This window comes from Thermobia domestica, chromosome 4 (genome assembly GCF_964235325.1).
Source record: "Thermobia domestica chromosome 4, izTheDome1.hap1.1, whole genome shotgun sequence".
Taxonomy (NCBI): Eukaryota; Metazoa; Arthropoda; class Insecta; order Zygentoma; family Lepismatidae; genus Thermobia; species Thermobia domestica.
The window spans coordinates 228,670,707-228,691,431 of record NC_137457.1 but is presented as its reverse complement, the minus strand read 5'-3'; the positions used below and the strand labels follow the sequence as shown (position 1 = coordinate 228,691,431).

Below are 20,725 nucleotides of genomic sequence, written 5' to 3'. Positions count from 1 at the left end.
AGAAACTTTCAGCTGCAGTGAATTTTATGAGCAGTTAACAACTTATTTTTGTATGAAATTATATTACATTTATTTAATTTTGTTTGATTTTGGATTAGTAACACTCCAAGCAGTTCTAACAAAATTCTGCACTGAGTCAGAAAGTTGAATAACGACCTTGGATGCATGTGGTTATTGTTTCGTTTTGTACAGCCATGTTACATACAATCGTCCATCCCTAGGAAAGACACTAACATTGTGTTATGCATTCTACTTTCCTTCTTCATAAGCAAAACCCTCCACCTATTTCATTCTGCACTAAAACTGTTCTGCAACATGTTGAGAGAAAAATAATAAGTGTTGAAGCTATATCTATATTTCAAATTGTGAGTGCTATATGCATCACTTTTAAGGTAACATGCACCACTATTAGAAGAAATCAAACTGTAATAGACACAAACCTCTACTTAACGGTGTATTAGCGTATGTTGAATGAATCATATTTTAGCAATTTTCTAACTATCCATAAGTATTGCTTAACTCAGCCGTTAATGTTTCAATATTAAATAAAACACAGAATATGTAGCTTTTCTATTAGTCGACTGAAATCAATCTCGTGCTCCCATCAACCACTGGTGTGTATATGTTTTACCACTTCCGATTTTATTGAAGATATAAAACTCAGACGCAACATGTTCTTAGGACGTAGAATACATTGCAAAAGCCTGTTGCTCTTTATATAGTATCATTATTGCTTTATAATGATGAGCGATGCAACCAGATATGGTTGATTTGTATCACTTCCGATTTGAGTAAAGAGTAAGAAAACAAGAAAGACATATTCATAGACCACTGATTCAAAGTCAAACACTGTTTCTCGAAATCTCTCACCATCTTCACTCTTAAACATGTCACCAGACATAGTCGTTCTATAACATTCTCCCACTCCTCCACACTATAGTTTGGATATCTAGAAGTGAAAATTATTGTGTTTCAATAGAGATGAATTGAGAATTAGTATGAACATTACCAGGTACTCATGAATTAAGAAATCGCGGATCGTTTACCAGATATTGAGTTTCACAAAGCATTACATCTATGGTATAAAATTTGGTTAAGCAAATGAAAAACTGATTTTTGAAATAGAAATGCTTGCAATACAGAGCATATCCAGAAATTAAGTTCCGTTTCCAGTTTATGCTGCAGCTGCGGTGTAATTGAAACAGTGCCTATGCGCACCGTGTGGTTGGACCCATTGACAACACAGAGATGTCAATGTTGAAAATAAAAGACGATTTTTACTGTGGATTGCGGTAATGTTCAAGAAAATAAGAATACTCGCGTCTGTGATATACGGTAAAATTATCAATGCCAAGACTTATTGTGAAACCCTACGAAAATTGCAATCTAAAAGAAGCAACCTAGCACGTTAACCCTGGTGTTTATATTCACGACAATGCTCGTCCCCATAAAACGGCTACTATGCAACAACTTCTTACACCCTTTGAGTGGAAATCATTTCCTTATGCTCTAATTAATCTAGGCCTCATCCTGTCTAATTTTAGTCTCGTTTCGCACAAGCTTTTCTTCCTGGCAAGAGATTCGTAGATGATGATACAATCAAACTATTTGTTACCACTTGATTTGGAAACACAAAATATAGTGATGGAAATGACAATGACTGTCTTAATAGTGATGGAAATTATGTTGAAGTTCAAAACAAGTACTTCAGTGAACAGTCAAGTGTTTCTTTTTTTCTTAATTGGCCAACAATAATTATTTCCTAGATGACATCTGTATATATTCATGGTGTTCTCAAATGAAGAAAGTTAAATTATTGGTAGCTTACTCTGAAATTTACTTCTTTGAATTTATTTGTACTGATATTAGAATAAAGTAGTTTTTTTTATAATTTTAGATCGCGTTTATTTGTAATCATTATTTCAAACATTCATACACTTAACGGGAAAAAGTGCAGTCAATTTGGGTCTTCAGTATGAAATATTTTAGTATTTAGTATTTAGTACTGGTTTCAGTCTTCTATCCTCGAGGGTTGTGTCCAAGCGATCGAAGTCGTAATTTGGAATTATCCCTTCGTTCCAGCGCTCTTTAATGGATCCTGTCAACGCTAGTATTTTATACAACAAAACTCCTGGAAACATTATCAGAGATAATAATGACAATCCGATTCCAAAGTACTGAGTCCATTTCGGAAATGTTACATCACCATATGTAAGCACTTTATTAACGACAATCCTAGAGACAAACGCAAATAAAAATATCACAGGTGTGATGAAATGGATGCAAACTGCCCACAAGCGGAACAGCATGCCGTCCATTATACGTGACAGCAATTCCTGGAACTTCTTGGAGTAATAGATCCAACTGGACATTACAATTTCAACGCAACACACAAGAAGAACGGTGAGAGGAGCAGTGTACCAGTCTAGTAATTTTAAAATATAGATTCCGGAGTCAGTAAAACCCACAAATGAACAGCAGAACATAAAAACGATCATGACCAGCAGAATTGTACCACGTTTTTCTTTTAGATCTGTGTCTATGTCATAAACACTGCATAAAGTAACATGAATTTGGGTAAATACACAACCCAGCCCGACAATAATAAACGAACACCACACAAATACGTTCCAAAAAATAAAATAAGGAAGTTGTGAAATAATCACTGAGTAAGCAACAAATAATATTGCTGGACCCACCGTGGCTACAGATTCAAAGGGAATCCCTGTGCCTTGAGACACATAGCCAAATGCAGAATAGACTATGCATGCAGAAAGAACACTGACGATTGCACTAAAGATTGGCACATACAGTATTTCTGTTTTTCGTTTACTCTTAAGCATGTTAGTCCTTGCTCTTTGTATTACTGTTCCAAAACCAAGTCCAATAGAAAACAACACCTGAACCGTAGCATCAACCCATGTTTCTATCTTCACAATTTGTTCTTTATCAGGTATAAACAATTTTTTGACTCCGTCTTTAGCACCAGGGAGTGTAGCTGAACGCACTAAAAGAACTAGAAGAAGGATGTAACCTAGGATTGTTGATAAATACAACATTCTACTAACTGTTCTCCAACCGTAGTTACAACATATAGCCAGTAATAAATACACAGCTATTAAAGATATCAACAGTTGCTCAACGTAGCCCTCGATAAGAAATGGATTCTTCGATGTACGCAAGATGGCTTTATGTAAATAATGATTATATACAGCGTCCATTTGTGCTGTTTGATTTCCACGATCTTCTGAAATTTCTGTTTGAAAAGAGTAGGTTCCGTCTTTTCTGTCGCTGAATGTTGTTACTTCCACACAACTATCATCACTCCATCTTTGATCGCATATATTATAGGAGATGGTGTTTCTCAATAACTGGGACAGGTAACACAAACCATATGATATGATAATACAATAATAGGAGCAACAAAGTAAGTTGATGATCAGCACAGCATAACCAGCACCTTTAAACAGGGGACATATATCATAGATACCAATAAATCCGTTTCCTGTATACTCTCCAAGACTAAATTCAATATAGAAAGTTGGAATTCCACATAAAAACACCAGTACAACATACGGAATTAAAAATCCACCACCTCCATACATATAACTGATGTAAGGAAATCGCCATATGCTTCCTAAGTTTAAAGAATAACCAAATTTATAAAACGTGTATTCCAGGCAGTGCAAAAATGATCCTTTCTCCGGTCTGTAGGCGTCTGGGTCAATCATTATAAATGATGTTTCTTTTTCGATGTCTCTAAAATCAGGGGTTCTGTCTTCGTCGCTTATTGTATGCTCTGTAGCCATTAGGGCAAAAGTAACCGTGGTTTCTTTATTATCCAATTCGTGTTCATTAATTACAGTGTCCTCTCCAGACCAATCTCTCACTTTAACCAATTGAGTGTGCTTTCTATGCTTGCGTATTCTCTGCCTTCTTAGATGATGGTCGGAATCGCGATGAGGGAAAACCCCAGTACCTGCTTTTCTCACTGATAAAGAGTTATTAGCTTCTGCTTCTTGAACTCCAAGACTCCTTCTGGAACCTTTAGGAACTTTCTCAACACCTGATGTTCCTGGAAGATTCGATTGAGAGACCTTTGCTTTTGGAATATATTTCAAGAAAGACATAACGCTTATTAAGAAAATATTTTAAACAAACTGTTTCTTCTTATATTTCAAACATTACGTATCATAATAGTGACAAATTCTGAATTATTTTCTCTATGAATTTCTATGGTCACTCAACAATCGTACCAGAATATAAAACCACAAAAGTTCAAGAACATTATTAAATAAGTTCATAATGTTAAGGTTTAAATAGAAAAGCAAGTGAGAGGGTAGACTTAGTGGCACAGCGGAAAAACACTCTCCTCTGATACGAATGTTCCTGGTTCAGTCTCAAAACATGACTCATGAGTTTGTGGTGGCAAGAGCATTTCCATATGTTTAATCGAAGTTTCCCCTTATCGAAGTGTGCTCTTATACTTTCTTCTTTATCATTCCCCAATTCTTCAATCACAAGATTGAAGGCTGATGACCTGTTAGAAATTGATAAAGATTGTGAATATTTATTATAAGTTATTAGAACTTTTAGCATGTCTAGGAAGAAAGAAAAGCTCATCTGGATTATAAGTACAAAAAACACGGCAACGATCTCTGTTTAATGATGTTTTAAAAGTATTGTTTATATTATGGTTTGTATACACGACTCCAAAAGTGCATTACCACCTGCAATTCTCCTTTTCCTGCAATAGCAGGGAACCCAGGAAGCTCGGCGGTTGGGTAGCTTGCAAATTCGAAAGGCGTTGGACTAAACCTGAATTTTGTCACAAATATATCAGTGTGGCAAACTGCAAATAAGAGAATAAAACAAATTGTTAAGAATAACAATTTTATTATTGTGACGGAGTTGGATGACATCAAAACTTACAAAATCACTTACTTGAGCAGTTCAAACAAGATGAATGGCAAGAAGCAGATATCAGGAGAAAGCATTTCTCTTTCCCCCACCCCACCCATAAAAGAAACTCATAAAAATAAAAAGTTATATAATATAAAGGATTCATATAAAAGCCTATCAGGGCAAAAACAAATAGCTACACGAAACGAAAAAGAGACAAACACAGAATAGGGGACACCAGTGGCGTAGCAGATATGCGGCCCTCCCATGCAAGATAAAAAGATGGAACCCCAGTTGTAAACTCCATTGTTATAATAATAATAATAATAATAATTATTATTATTATTATTATTATTATTATTATTATTATTATTATTATTATTATTATTATTATTATTATTATTAAAAGCCGTTTCCTTTTCAAAATCTCTGACTCTGTCTAAGAGCATGAATGCATATAGCGATCATGTGTCCACGTTTTGTCAATGAGCGGTCTCAAAGGCAAAAGGGGTCGAAACCTCCAAGAGAGAGAAACAAAGAACTTTCTTATGGTTAATTCTAGTTCAAAGTTCGAAGTACTTGTTGTTGCAAGTGATTTTCTGTTTCTTTTTTCAGGGAACAGAAAAGTTCTGGCGCCTAAGAAATTATACCATATAATATTGCAAATTTGCAGGTGGATGTATTTACATTGGAATTTGTGGTAAGAAAGATATTATGATTAGAAAACAATATTGTAAAATGTAAGCTTAATTTCTTCAACCGTCGCAAGTCTTAGAGGCCCCTTATACCTCGCCGCCCCCCGAATATCGATATCGAAAATTTAGAATGATATATTCATGTCCATATATTTGCGATATCGAATGTTGATATATGATAATATAGATATCGACGATAGCGATATTTTGACAAATCACAGGCCCAGGTCCGAGAAGTGATGCTTGAAATATACTGGAATTAACAATCAAATTCTAAATAACTTCTCCATTTCCGTATCCAATTTTGAGGGGAGAGGGTGTGAACCCGAATAGAAATTTTAAGGAAAAATGTTAAGATAAAAGTAGGTTTTCAGTTTCCCCTTGAATACAAAACTATTAACAGAAAACTACTACTGTAATGTACCTTTTATTTCTGTTTCTGGTTGTCATCACAAATCAGCGACAGTATACATACTTCACATAGTATACCAATACACTATAAATTTCAGAACCAAGCAAGCCGGAAGATGAATTTCCTGTGATATTAAAGTGGAATGTTCTACAAAATAGTCATAATTCATTGGCCATATTTCTATCAGTACTTTGTTACGGACTAAGAGCTACAAGACTAACAGAACTAGAAATTAGAGATTTCATTTCCTTTTTCTCTCATACTAAAAGACTTCTGCACTTTCCTGAGATTTTCATTTTCGTATAAGTCCCCTATCCTGGGCTAATTCTGGTTACCGCAGTTTCGAGGTAATCAGTAAACGAAAGAGTAAAGTTTGTCGACTTTCAACACTCGAGAATTTGTGAAAAGATATTTCACAGTTCATGTTATTTCTTCGTTACAAAACACTTCTAGTTGACTCTATTTATGGTGAATTACTGAACTTAAACATTTACAATTATTGAAAAATGAATCATTATTTTTAAACACAAAAAGTCGTTACAGTTCAGTAAAATGCAATAGTAGATGGAAGTGAATGAAAATATTGTTTATTGTTGAGATGTGCAAACTGAATGTGAACAATAAGTGTTCATTCACCCATACTTCTTGTCCAGAGGCGGATCTACGATGGACTTTTGGGGGCTCGGTGGTTTGTAATACACCTACGTTGAGTTACTTTTAAGAGCTCCAAACTCTGGAATGGGTTTTATTTATATATAAAAAATATGAAAGATTCCCTTCTGGGGGCAATCGCCCTGATCGCCCCCTGGAGCCGCCCTGTTTTTGTGTAGCAGACTTTGAAGACATTTACTACGTGTCTCCTCCTGACGCTGCCGTTCCTGCTTTATAGGGATTTGGCAGATGCAAAGTGGAGGAAGTTTTATTTGAAACTTGATTCGACTGGAAAAAGATTTTCCAATTGAACTACAGTAACTTACTGTAACTTACATTTTACCGCAATAACTTTGTTTTTGTTATGTATTTTTTGGGTTTGTTCATAAGAGGAACTTACAAGTAACTTACATAAGGAACTTACAAGTAACACATCCGAAGAGTAACACTCCCATTTTGATGAAATTTGGCAGGTAGATACTACACGGAAAATAATTGAATAGTTTTTTTTATTTTCTGCTGAAAAACGATTTTAGGGGCAAAAGCCCAACCCAAAATTTTGAAAGTTCACACCCTAATAGCAATAACAAGTGAACCGAAGTAAATGAAATTGTGCACGATTTTTCTGACGTAAAATGAGGGAAACGGGTTTCGTATTTTCCTGGAAAAAGCGGTTGGGTGGAGCAAGGAACCCTTCGAAACCTTTGATCAGGAAATATGAAAAGTTCTAGTAACAGTATGTCAGATGTGTGTAAAGGACATGAGAATTGCAGCAAAAGTTTGTGTATAGACAATACGCAAAAATAAACGAAAGCGTGTTTTTATTTTCTGCGCAGACACGGTTTTAGGGGCAAATGCCCCCACCCAAAATTTGGAAGTTGATGCCCGAAAGGCAAGAAGAAGAGATCCGAAGTGAATGAAATTGTGCACAGTGAGGGAATACAGGTTTGGCATTTTCCTTGAAACTACGATTGGGTGAAGCACGGACCCCTCCAAACCTTTGGTCACGAAATATGAAAATTGCTAGTAACAGTATGTCAGATGTGTGTAAAGGACATGAAGAATTGCAACGAAAATTTCTGTATAGACAATGCGCGAAAATAAACGAATATGGTTTTTCTTCTGCGGAAAAACGCTTTTTGGAGACAAAAGCCCTTAACCCAAAATTTTAAAATTTGACACCCGAAAGGCAAAAAGAAGTGAATCGAAGTGAATGAAATTGTGCACAGTTATTGCGGATGTAAAATGAAGGAATACGGGATTCGTGATTTCTAGGAAAAAACGGTTGGGTGAGGCACGGACCTCTCTAAATCTTTGATCACAAAATATCAAAAATGATAGTAACAGTATGTCAGATGTGTGTAAAGGACATGAAGAATTGCTACGAAACTTTGTGTATGGACAATACGCAAAAACGAATACGGGTCTTCTTATTTTCTGCGGAGAACGGTTTTAAGGGGCAAAAGCCGCCACCCGAAATTTTTAAAGTTGACGCCCGAAAGGCAAGAAGTGAACCGAAGTGAAATAAATTGTGTACAGATATTGTAAACATAGAGTCAGGGAATACAAGTTTCGTATTTTCCTGCAAGTTCATTTACCAAAGTATGCTTTTCTCTTTTAGATCTATTCCGGACTTAAAAGAGGTAATACAAGATAACACATTATAAGAGTGCCAGTGTGACATTGCTCCGTACAATCGGTAATGTACGGGATTCTAAATCCAAAGATCGTTAGTTCAAATAATGTTATGGGATATTTTTGAAAACTCTTTTTGAATCGCTATTTTGAGTTTTCTGATTTATTCGTCGTTACTTTTGCTGAAGTCAGATTTAATAATAAAATAATAATAATAATAATAATAGCGACTGTCATTACTATTATTTGCATGATACAACACAATCCTCTTTATTGTTTTTATTTTCCACTCACTTAAAACTATATTTCATATGAAACGCATATGGTCAAATGGTTTACATTTGTATGGTAGGTCTCATTCGTTATCTGTACGTCTAGCCGATTATCTGGTTTCGCAGTATCGCTGTATCCATCGTTGAGCAGTCTTTGCAAAGCCGTAGTTATCAGACTCGAGCTGGGTGGTTACTCCGGGCGCTAATACCAAGAGGACGCCGAACGAGCAAGAAGAAAAAAGTGTTGGAAATGAGTAAACGACGCGTCGCTCCAGAAAGTAATTGGCGCCCCAATAAATCAATGTTGTTGTTGTTTTGCCAAGAAATAGATTTATTAAAAATTTTTCTGCTCGTTTTGCTCGAAACCCAAACGTTAAGTCACAATAAGCTTTTACTTTTTATTTAAAGAAAGTACTGATATATGATCGGTTAATGACGATGTTATATACAAGGTGCCGAGTTATTTTTCTATTGTACGTAGGACATATCTCAGAATCAGAAACGGTCAAAGTCTGAGATACCTGTTCGGGCCTTCATAGTGATGATTTTACTTTGTTAATCACAATTCTCTACCCTATCGGATTAATCACGACGGTTAGAATGAAAATATAAAAATGAAAGGGGTGAAGAGATATACGTAAGCTTCTATTTGTAAACAAGGGGAATGATAACATTTTCGAACTTGAAGCAGCTGCACAAGAGGGGCTTAAGGGGTCACAATCAGATACATACCCAGGGTAGTGTCCTGGGGTTCAAACCCCACGAAAATTCGATTTTTGTGTGCATTTAGCCGAATTTGGAGGTAATTTTAGGAATTTTTTATATGAAATACCCTCATATTGAGTTTGCACCACCAAAATAATTTTCTGCCTACGCTAGTGGTCACAACTTTCCGAATTTCGTCTTTTCGAAAGACTGGTCACTACCAGTGATTTTTTATTCCGTTGGTATATGAAATGCTTCAATCTGAACGAATTTATTGGGATCATTTCTGCAGCAACTACTTGTATCACCAGGATATTTTTGTGCATATATATATGTAGTTGTGTGATATTTTTATCTATCTACATACATACAAACATATATACATATGTATGTATATATGTGTTAGTGTATATTTAATATGTTAATTAATAATAAGTAACCTTAAATTCAGAATTTTCATAAAAAGTTTCATTCATTAAGAAGTAATTACTATAATTTCAAACATATGCAGTAGCCAAACAATATTTTGGATTTTAATTACAAACATTAAAAATATTGTTCATCTTCACTGATCAATATTGAGAAATTCCCAAAGAAGGTTCCTTCTGAATTTTCGTTACCTTCCGCAAAATATTTGTTATCGTAAATAAATCGAAATGAAAATATTTCTGTGGTCACATACAGAATAAAATTACATAAGTTTAAAATTATTTCTGAAAATTAATGGTGTACCCATTTTGAATATTTTAAAAGACCATAGTTTCTAATATATTGAAATTTCATTTTTATCGATAGTATGAAATGTTGTAGCTTGTTTAAACAGCATGGAGAAAATTCCATTAAAATCCTCTTCCAGTAGTTAAACAGTTTTAGGCATGGAATTGGTGCACGCTGGTAGTGGCGTTGGAAAGTTCTGGTTCTCCTAAGCACAGTAGTGATGTAAGAAATCGGGTCGCGGCCATGAGGCCCAAGAAACGTGGTCCCAAAATTTTGAGTATGGGTCTTTTCTATACGCCTATTAAGCATGGAATTGTTGTACAAAGGTGGTGGCGTCGGAAAGGTCCGGACAGTTTGAGCACAGCAGTAATGTTAGATATCAGAACATTGCCTCAAAACCCCAGAAATAAGCCTCCGAAATTTTCGGCTCAGGTTCATTCTATTTCTCTTTTAAGCATGAAGTTCTTGGTTGCAGATGGTTACGTTGGAAAGCTCTGGATTCTCTTAGCACATAGGTGATTTCAAAGATGAAACCCGGGACCTGAGGCCCAGAAATGAAGTCCAAAAATATGGACTCAGGTCTCTTCTATATGCCTATTAAACACGGAGTTGTTGTACTACGGTGGTGACGTTTGAAATTTCAAAGTCGATTGAAGACAGCAGTAATTTCAGAAATCAGGCTTTGGATTCGGAGCCGTGGAAATGGGATTCCGAAATGTTGTGTTCGGGATTCTTATATTCGTCTATGAAGCAAGGTGTTTCTGGAAGCAGGTGGTGCCGTTGGAGAGGTTTTGGTCCATTAAGCATTGCGGTGATGTCAGAAATCGGATCCGGGTGCCAAACATTTGGGTTCTGATGTAACCCTTTGCTGTGGTTCAATCTCAAAATTTGATTACGCGAGATAAAACGATCAATACAGCTATAAATATTGTTCTATCTTGCGCAACCAGGTATTGAGATTGAGCCAATTTGGGATCATTTCTGGAGCTTTCAGGCCAGGAAACGATTTCGGACATTAACCTGTGCTCAAACTAATTGGATATTTCCAATGTTACCATCCGCGTCCAACAACCCCATGTTTAAAAGGGGAATAGAAAGGACCTGCGTCTAAAACTTCGGGACCGTGTTTCTTGGGATTCAAGGCTAGGGATCGATTTCTGACACCACAATTGTGCTCCACGGATCAAAACCTTTCAAATGCCACCAACTCCGTCCCGCAACTTTTTGTTTAATAGGTGAAGGGACTCGAGCCCATAACGTCAGGATCCCATTCCTTGAGCTTTGTGGCCTTGGCCTTATTTCTGACATTACTATTGCACTCAGGGGACCCGGACCTTTGCAACGCTACCACTTGGGTCCACCAACTCCATTTGTAACACTGTCCTCCTGGCGTAGAAGAATCGACTCTTTGCTTTTTTCGTAATTATTCTCCAAATGGATTTGTACATGATGTAGATTTGTTAACTTTAACAGCAGGTCAAAAATAAGCCTCTTGAGAGCGGCTTATTATGTATTGTTTGTTAAAGAATACATATCGATCGGTTTTGGCTGTTGCAATTGTCTGTCTAAGCAGCTTGGTAAAAAACATCAGCGTAGCATAACAAAAGAGAGATGTTTCTCTTATATGTTAAAAATAAAAGCACAGAAAGGAAAAGTAAAAGCTTGGCAAGGTGAGTGCCGGGTGACGCCGAATTCTACTTCGCCTCGGGCAACGAAATTTCTAGCTACGGCTCTCAGCTCCAACACTCATCGGTCTTTCAGAGTCTCATCCCTTACTTAGAACAACGTAGTTTGATTAACCTGTTATAACAAAACGTTTGGAAAGAACCAAAGTGTGTTACTTATTGATAGCTATACAATATATTGACAGAATGCCACTTCTCAGTTTAGCAATGAAGCTGCCCCTATGCGAAATATCACATGGCTCTCTACTTTTGTTGGTGCTTTGTCAATTGTAACATTGTGTTTAAAGGCAAACAGAAACAAGGTGACAAGTTCAGTTCTTTGTAGAACAACTGATAAGACGTTTTTGTCTTTTACACAAATAATTTTAGCCAGATTGCTGTTTGAAGCTTTTTTTACATTACATTATAAAACAACATATTCAGATTCAGAGAAGCACACAGACATTTTAAAAAGCGTGAAAAATATCTTTATTATTCAGATGTTTTATTATTATTATTATTATTATTATTATTATTATTATTATTATTATTATTATTATTATTATTATTATTATTACTATTATTATTATTGTTATTATTATTATTATTATTATTTACCGGAGTTAGTAGAACAGCTTCTCTGTGTTGATAAAAATCGTAATTTGGCATTTATTAAAAGTAATATGACTGGGTCTAGAGATAGAAGAGGGGGATCATATTCCCACATATAAAAATGAGACCTTTGCTCAACGTATTAAATAAACAAACGTATTGATTGCACCTTTTTAAAAGAAAAATTAGTATAATTAGTAAAAAATACATTAATCGAAAAACTCTGGTGTAGTAAGTGCACCTCTTAAATCCGTTTGATTCCAAATTCAAATAAAGCTGAAGTGTGGGAGAGCCGAGTTCGATTCCCAGTGGGATCTCATGCGATTCCGATCCTACGTTAACCTGTAGGTCCACGTCTCATATAGCCTCGCTGCTGAAAGGAACGTTAAACTCAAAATCATCTCAACTAAAGTAAAGTTAAAAGAATGATAAAATTTTCAACTGTTTTGGCGAATGAAATTCTACGTTAAATGAAACTACATATTTGATAATGGAATCATCGTCAAAAATACAATATCCAATAGAGCAAACATTTCATGAAGGATTTTTCTCATGACAAATAAACCTATTGCAAGTCGTAGAAAAAGGTAACGCAGAAATGCTATTTGATCGCGTGTGAACTTGAGGCTTCTGGAAGCACAAGTTGTGACCACACATATTCGCATCCTTGATCATCATAAAATAAAAAAATAACAATTTATATTTCACAACATTTACGATCAAGCACTAAACCTATTGAAAACTTACACGAAATAATTAATGAGTGATTGCACTTTTTCTTTTAAAACGCATGGTATATGCTATCATAATATAAATTGTTACTCATGTAGTGTGTGCTAACATTTAGAACGATGGATTTCTTTAAAAAAAAAGATTGAAATGATTACGGTTGTCTCGAACTGCCGCGTAGAGGACATGAAATTTATTAACCTGTCTCGCAATTCACTTTTTTCAAAGTTAAGTGTTGCTCCGAACGTGCCTCATTAACTTGCTTATCGTCTCATTACTACTTTTCTACTAACTTTTACTCCCTTTTTACTTCTTTAACTTGATTTTCCAGTAACCTAGAACGACTTGGACACGCACACAAAAACATCGAAGACAGTTAAATTTCGAAAGCTCTCTCACGCGAAATAGAACCCGGGACCCCGTATACAAAAGGCTCACGTGCTAGCCACTAGACCAGGCGTGAGGACACCCACTCGGCCACATAGTTAGGATATGCTCTTTACACTTTTTCATGCTATCTAAACTATAGGCTAATCTTCAATTCACATTACCAATCTGGGTTTTCAACGAGAATTGTTATATTGCAACTTAATTTGGATGTAGAGGGCCGCGGTGGCTCAGTGGTAGAGCGTTCACTTCTGGTGCAAGCTGTCCTTGGTTTGATCCCAATTCGTGCCAAGTGAACTTTGTGGTGGATAAACACCGTGTGCGTGTATTTTTCTGGGCTACTCCCGATTCCTTCACATTCTGTATTCACCATTTTCTTCATTTCTCATCACCACTGTCTCCTTTAGCCTAGTCGGCATAATCGTGGGACGTAATGCTTAAAAATTTCATTTCATATAATTTGGATGTAAAATCCTGAGTTAATTAGCATATAAGCACACGATTTGCAGTACTATGTTGGTAGGAGATGAAAGTTCCTATTGATTTTTATTTTTCGCTTTTTTCATCTTCATTTTCCATTACTTTTTCATAAAATTTTAAAGAAATATTAGATACTAACTTCTTTCTCCCAAGAGCACTCAAGAAAAAATTATACGTAACGAAACAAAGTTATTGCAGAAAAATATGTTACGGTATAAGAGCATTTTTTTTTTTTTTGAACACAGTTGTAGCTGGAAGATCTAAAATAGCCCCCATCAGCATCGACGAAATGCAGCCAACGTTCTGGAAGGCCATGGATTCCTTCGCGGTAGAACTTGGTGGGCCGTGAAGCGAAGAAATTATCACGTGCACTTTGCACCTCTATTAACGATTTGAACTGGCGTCCTCTAGGGTCATTGTCCAAGGAACAGTTCTACTAGGTTAATTATAATGTATTTCGGATCAGTACGCTTAATCAACACTGCCGAATTTGCAAAAGAACCACGTGGAAAGAAAAAGTGTGTGTTAAACTTTTGGCATGATCCTAGATGTGTCTTGGAACTCTACAGTGTCACTGGAAATAATCTAATTTGAGCACCAAGTTTACTATTCATTTTGAAAGTAACTTAATGAATCTTTCAAGCATTCTCAATATATTCAGTTTGAAAAAAAATTAAAAAAACAAACGCTATTTCCATATTACTGATGGACTTCTGGAAATGGAACTTTATAATGTTAAGTTCTTTCACTACGTCGAATATTATTATCTGTGGTTATTTTTCTTCTTCTTCTGTCTTCTCTTCTCTCTCTGTCTCACTTCTGTACCTGTAACAGATATCTATTCACTTTAATTTTTCATTCATAAGTGTTTAAGTTTCCCCCTACATTAATTTTGAATCTCGTTTCGTCTCATTTTTATTCTTTAACTTTATTGATAATAATACATGTATATTTTGAAATTAGAATTGTGCTCATGTTATTTATTTTAATACAGGAGAAAGGAAACGAGAAGGGAGAGGGGTGGTCTTTTTAGAAGACACGATTATGGGATAAGAAGGGGTATATTGGATGGTCTAGCTGCACGGTGTTAGCTGTCACACTATCTTTTTGGTGTGTTTAAGTTCAATAATTCAACATCAATAGAATCAACCAGAAGTGTATTTGTAATGAACAAAAAACAACATGAAATGTGAAATCTCCTTTACGAAACTTTTGAGATTTGGGAGTCGACAAACTTTACACTTTCGGATACCGATTACCTTGAAACATCCAGTAGCCACAATTATCCCGAGATAGGGAGCTTATATGTAAAAGAATGACATTCTCAGCAAAATGCAGAAGTCTTTTAGTCTGAGAGAACAGGAGGAATGAAATCTTTCATTTCTAGTTCTATTAGTCTTGTAGCTCTGAGTCTGTGGCAAAAGTACTGATAGAAATAAGAACAATGAATTATGAATATTTTGTAGAATATTCCACTCTAATATCACAGGAGTTTCATCTTCCGGTTTGCTTAATTCTGAACAAATATAGAGTATATTGCTATACTATGTAAAGTACCTATACTGTCGCTGATTTGTGATTATAATCAGAAACTGAAGTAAAAGGTAAATTACAGTAATAGTTATCTGTTAATAGCTTTCTTTAAAGGGGGAAATATAACTAGTTTTATTTTAACAATCTTTTTGCCTTAAAATGCTTGTCCAGGTTCATCCTCTTCCACTTCAACCTTGAGTACGAAAATGGAAGAACATAATTATATTTTGATTGTTGATTCTAGGATATATCTAGCATTATTTTTCGGATCTAGGCGTGTACGATATGTCGATATATCGATATCGTCAATATTGGTATTAACACATATCAACGTTCGATATCGTAAATATATCGACATCAATATATCATCATCCTAAATTCTCGATATCTTCAGAGAGGGGATGTACAGGGAGCCCTTAAGACTTGCGAAGAATGAAGAAAAAAACTTAATTTTTACGATAATGTCTTCTAATGACAATTGAAGACTTTGGTGCAAAAAAACCGTCAAGTCTAAAAATTGAAAGTGTAAAGGAGATATCTTCACAAAGGGTTCTCTTCATCCGATTTCTTTCAAACTTATCACACATATACTAGTCCGAAAATAAATCGACAGGTATTTTTGTTTCTTTCGGAAAATAGGTTAAGGGGGCAAACGGCCCCTTTTCAAAACGGGATCCCCTTGAACACATTAAAGAAACGAAAGTCTGCCGCTGCGCAGATGACTTAAAAGTAGAAAATATAGGTTTTGTCTTTTTGCGAGAAAAGGATTGCATAGTGAATGACCCTTCGAAATGCCAAAGACCCCGCACAATCTTGACGAAAATTGGATTTCGGTGGAACTGCTTGAAACTGTGGTATTTTGTAGATATGGTGTTCCTGAGAAGAAGTCTCAATGGGCAAAACCACAAATCATTGACTGTTACCCAACTACAGAGGCACATTTTTGCAAACAGCAGAAGGTAAGGTTCTTTGGGATTTCGGTGGAATTTTTTGTTACCTGAAATGTTGCAGATATTGTGATCGTGAGAGAGAGAGACAATTTGCACAACCTTTATACACTGACCGTTTGGCCACTACAGGATCAATTTTTATAAGATCTGAAGGTAACGGTATTCTGGATTTCGGTGAAATTGCTTGAAACCGTGATATGTTCTAGATACTGTAATCCTGAAAAAATGTCTCAACAGGCCCAGCCGCCAATCAAGGACTGTTTGGCCACTGGAGGGCCACTTGTTTTTTTTTGTGATTATTTAATTAGAACAGAAGGTAACGATACTGTGGATTTCTTTGCAATTGCTTGAAACTGTGATATGTTTTAGATATTGTTATCCTGAGATAAAACTCTCAATGGATACAACCGCCAATCATTCGGTACCTACGGGGCCACATATTTTTTTAAAAAAAAAAGAGTGCAAGAATATTCTGTAATTTTGGTAGAATTGTATGAAACCCTGAAAAGTAGAATCCCACAACCCGGAAAAGAAATGGGGAGAGTAGCGAATAACACCATTTAAGAATAGACAACATTCAGATATTTATCATACGTGACAAAGGAAAACCCTGTAAAGCCCTAGATATTTTTTCTCACGATAACGACATCTAAACATATCATAGTTTCATTCATTTACATCGAAGTCGAAATATTGTTATACCAAGGTGTTTAAAAAAAACTTGATCTGTAGTGGCCAAACGCTCATAATTCGATGATTGTGTCCATTACGGCTTTTTCCCATGATGAAATCATCAACATATCTTAGTTTTACTCAATCTTACCGAAATTCAGAAATCGCTATTCACGGCTGTTTTCAGGAAAGTAGCTCTGTAGTGACCAAACCATTAATGATTATGGATGTGTCCATTGATACTTATTATCAGGATGACAATATCTAGAACAAATCACGGTTTCTTTTATTTTGACCGAAACTAGAATATCGCTATCTTCGACTCGGCTGCTTTCAAAAAAGATGTTTAGTACTGACCAAACGGTCAGTGATTATTGGTTGTGCACATTAAGCACTTTTCTCAGAATCACAATATCTACAATATATCATAGTTTCAGTCATTTTTACCGAAATCCAGAACATCAACCTTTTTGATTACTTTCCAAAAAGTTGCCTCGTAGTGTTCAAACGGTCAGTGATTAGTGGTTATGCCCATAAAGACCTTTACTGGGAATCACAAGATCTAAAACATCGTAGTTTCAGTCATTTTTACCGGCATCCAGACACCATCAACATTTTCAGTTACTTTCAAGGATGTGGCCTCGTTGTGACCAAACGGTCAGTGATTAGTTGTGCCCATTAACACCTTTTCTTAGAATCACAATGTCTACAACATATCACAGTTTCAGTCATTTTTACCGAAATCCAGAACATCACCATCTTCGGTTACTTTCAAGGAAGTGGTCTCGTAGTGTCTAAATGGCCAGTGATTAGTGTTTGGGCCTAATAAGACCTTTTCTCAGAATCACAATATCTACAACATATCACGGTTTCAGTCACTTTTACCGAATTCCAGAACACCACCATCTTCCGTTACTTTCTAAAAAGTGGCCCTGTAGTAGGCAAACGGTCAGTAATTATTGGCTGTGCCCATAAAGACATTTTCCAGAATCATAATATCTACAACACATCACACTTTCAGTCATTTTTACATAAATCTAGAACATGGCCATATTCGGTTACATTAAAAAGTGTGCCCTTGTGGTGGGCAAACAGTCAGCGATTCGTAATTGCACCTGATAAGACCTTTTCTCAGAATCATAATATCTACAACATATCACAGTTTCATTTTTACTGAAATGCAGGCCATCCATATTTACTGTTACTTTCAAGAAAGTCGGCTCCTAGTGGCAAAATGGACAGTTATTAGTGGTTGTGACCATTAAGACCTTTTCTCAGAATAACAATGTCTACAACATTTGACAGTTTTAGTCATTTTTACCGAAGTCCAGAACATCACCATCTTCTGTTTCTTTCAGGAAAGTGGCGTCGTTATGGACAAAGGTTCAGTGATTTTAAGACCATTTCTCAGAATCTTAGTATCCACAACGTATCACAGTTTCAGTCATTTTTTCCGAAATCCAGGACATCACCATCTTCGGTTCTTTCAACAAAGTGTCCTGGTTGTGGCCACACGGGCACTAATTATTGGTTATGCCAATTGAGGTCTTTTCTCAGAATCTCAATACCTACAACATATAAGAGTTTCAGTCATTTTTACCAAAATCCAGATTATCACAATCTTCGTTTGCTCTCAAATATGTAGCCTCGTAGTGGCCAAACGTTCAGTGATTAGCTGTTGTTCCAATTAAGACCTTTTCTCAGAATCACAATATCTACAACATATAATAGTTTCTGTCATTTTTACCGAAATCCAGGCGATCAACCTTTTTGGTTACTTTCAAGAAGTGGCCTCGTAGTGGCCTAATGTTTAGTGATTATTAGTCGTTATTAAGATATTTTCTCAGAATCACAATATCTACAACATATCACTGTTTCAGTCATTTTTTTCCGAAATCCAGAACATCACCATCTTCAGTTACTTTCAAGAAGTGGCCTTGTAGTGGCCAAACGGTCAGTGATTTGTGGTTGTGCTCAGCAAGACCCTTTTTCAGAATTACTATATCTACAACATATCACGGTTTCAAGCAATTTCAATGAAATCCAAAATAACGTTAAGTACTGCTGTTTGCAAATATGTGGCTCTGTAGTTACCAAACGGTCAGTGGTTGGTGGTTGTGATTGTTGAGACTTTCTCAGAGGCACCTTTTCATTGGAATTCAGGATATCACTATATTTTGCTGTTTTCGAAAAAGTGACCCTGTTGTGGCCAAAGAATCAGGGGTTGGTTGTTATGCCCATTAGACTTTTTCTCGAAATCACAATATCTACAACACAACGGTTTTTGACATTTTGTCCGAATATTCGAATGTAGATTTCTTCGGCTTTTGTTCAAAAAAGTGGCCTCGTGGTGGCCTAACGGCCGGTGATTTGTGGTTGTGCCAGTTGAGACTTTTCTCAGGAACACTATATCTACAAAATAATACGGTTTCAAGCAATTCCACCTAAATCCAATTTACGTAAAGATTGTGAGGGTCCCTTTGTCATTTGGAAGGACCATTGCCTATTCAAAACTTTTCTCTCAAAAACGACGAAAAGCCGTATTTTGTACCTTGAAGTCATCTTTACATCGACAGAGTTTGGATTCTTTAATGTGGTCCTTTTAAATCAAGGTGACCTTTTTTTGAAAAGGGACCTTTTGCCCCCTCAACCTGTTCTCTGAACGAAACAAAAGACACGTGTGCATTTATTTTCGGTCTACTATATGTGCCAAGTTTGAAGAAAATCGGATAAAGAGAAACCCTTGTGAAGCTATCTCCTTTATATTTTCACTTTTTGGACTTGACAAATTTGCAATATTATATATTGTAATTTCTTAGTCGATTAAATTTTCTGTCCCCGAAAAGCAAGAAGGCACCTGTCAAAAGCAATTCTTCGAACCTTCTAGAATTTATCATAAGAAAGGTTTCTGTTCCTCTCTCTCAGAGATTTGCATCCCTTTGGGCCTTTACGGCCAGTCATTGACAAAAGGTGCACACATGACCGCTATATGCTGACATGCTCTTAGGTAGGGTTAGAGATTTGGAAAGAAAACGATGTTATAATAATAATAGTAATTGTTATATTATTATTATTATTATTATTATTATTATTATTATTATTATTATTATAACAATTAGGTTTACAACTAGTGTCCCACCTCTTTATCTTGCATGAGAGGCCCGCTTGTCAGCTAAGCAACTGGTGTTCCTTATTCTGTGTTTGTCTCTCTTTCTGTGTCGTGTGGATTTTTGATTCTGGGCTGTTAGGCTTTTATATTAAACCTTTACATTATGTAACGTTTTTATTTTTTACGAGATTTTCTGTTGTAAAAAGGAAAGAAACTGCTTTTCTTTTATGTCTCTTTGTTACCATTCACTTTTTTTGAACTGCTTAAGTAAGTTGATTTTGTAACTTTTGTCATCCATTGCCCTCACGATAATAAAATGTTAGGTTTTAACAATTTATTTTATTCTCTTATTTGCAGTTTGCCACACTGTTGTATTTGTAACAAAATTGAGGTTTGGCCAACGCTTTCGAATTCACAACCAACCCAACCGCCGAGCTTCTTGGGTTGCCTGTTATTTCAGGAATGGGAGATTTGCAGGTGATAATGCATTTTTGGTGTCGTGTATACAATATTACTATACAAAGTGTAGATTCCATTAACCCGGCTATGAGGATGACCAAACGTTTATTTAAAAGTGAACAAGCATGGGGTAAAGAATTA

At 35.9% G+C, this 20,725-nt stretch overlaps 1 protein-coding gene across 1 annotated transcript; it reads right to left on the bottom strand.

Annotated features, from left to right (window-relative positions):
* Positions 1–1,879: 1,879 nt before the first annotated feature.
* On the bottom strand, positions 1,880–4,193 carry LOC145683454 (sodium- and chloride-dependent GABA transporter 1-like). The gene has a single exon (XM_081754790.1). It carries the CDS (start codon positions 4,128–4,130, stop codon positions 1,986–1,988), a length of 2,145 nt encoding a protein of 714 aa, XP_081610916.1. The 5' UTR covers positions 4,131–4,193; the 3' UTR covers positions 1,880–1,985.
* Positions 4,194–20,725: the final 16,532 nt, after the last annotated feature.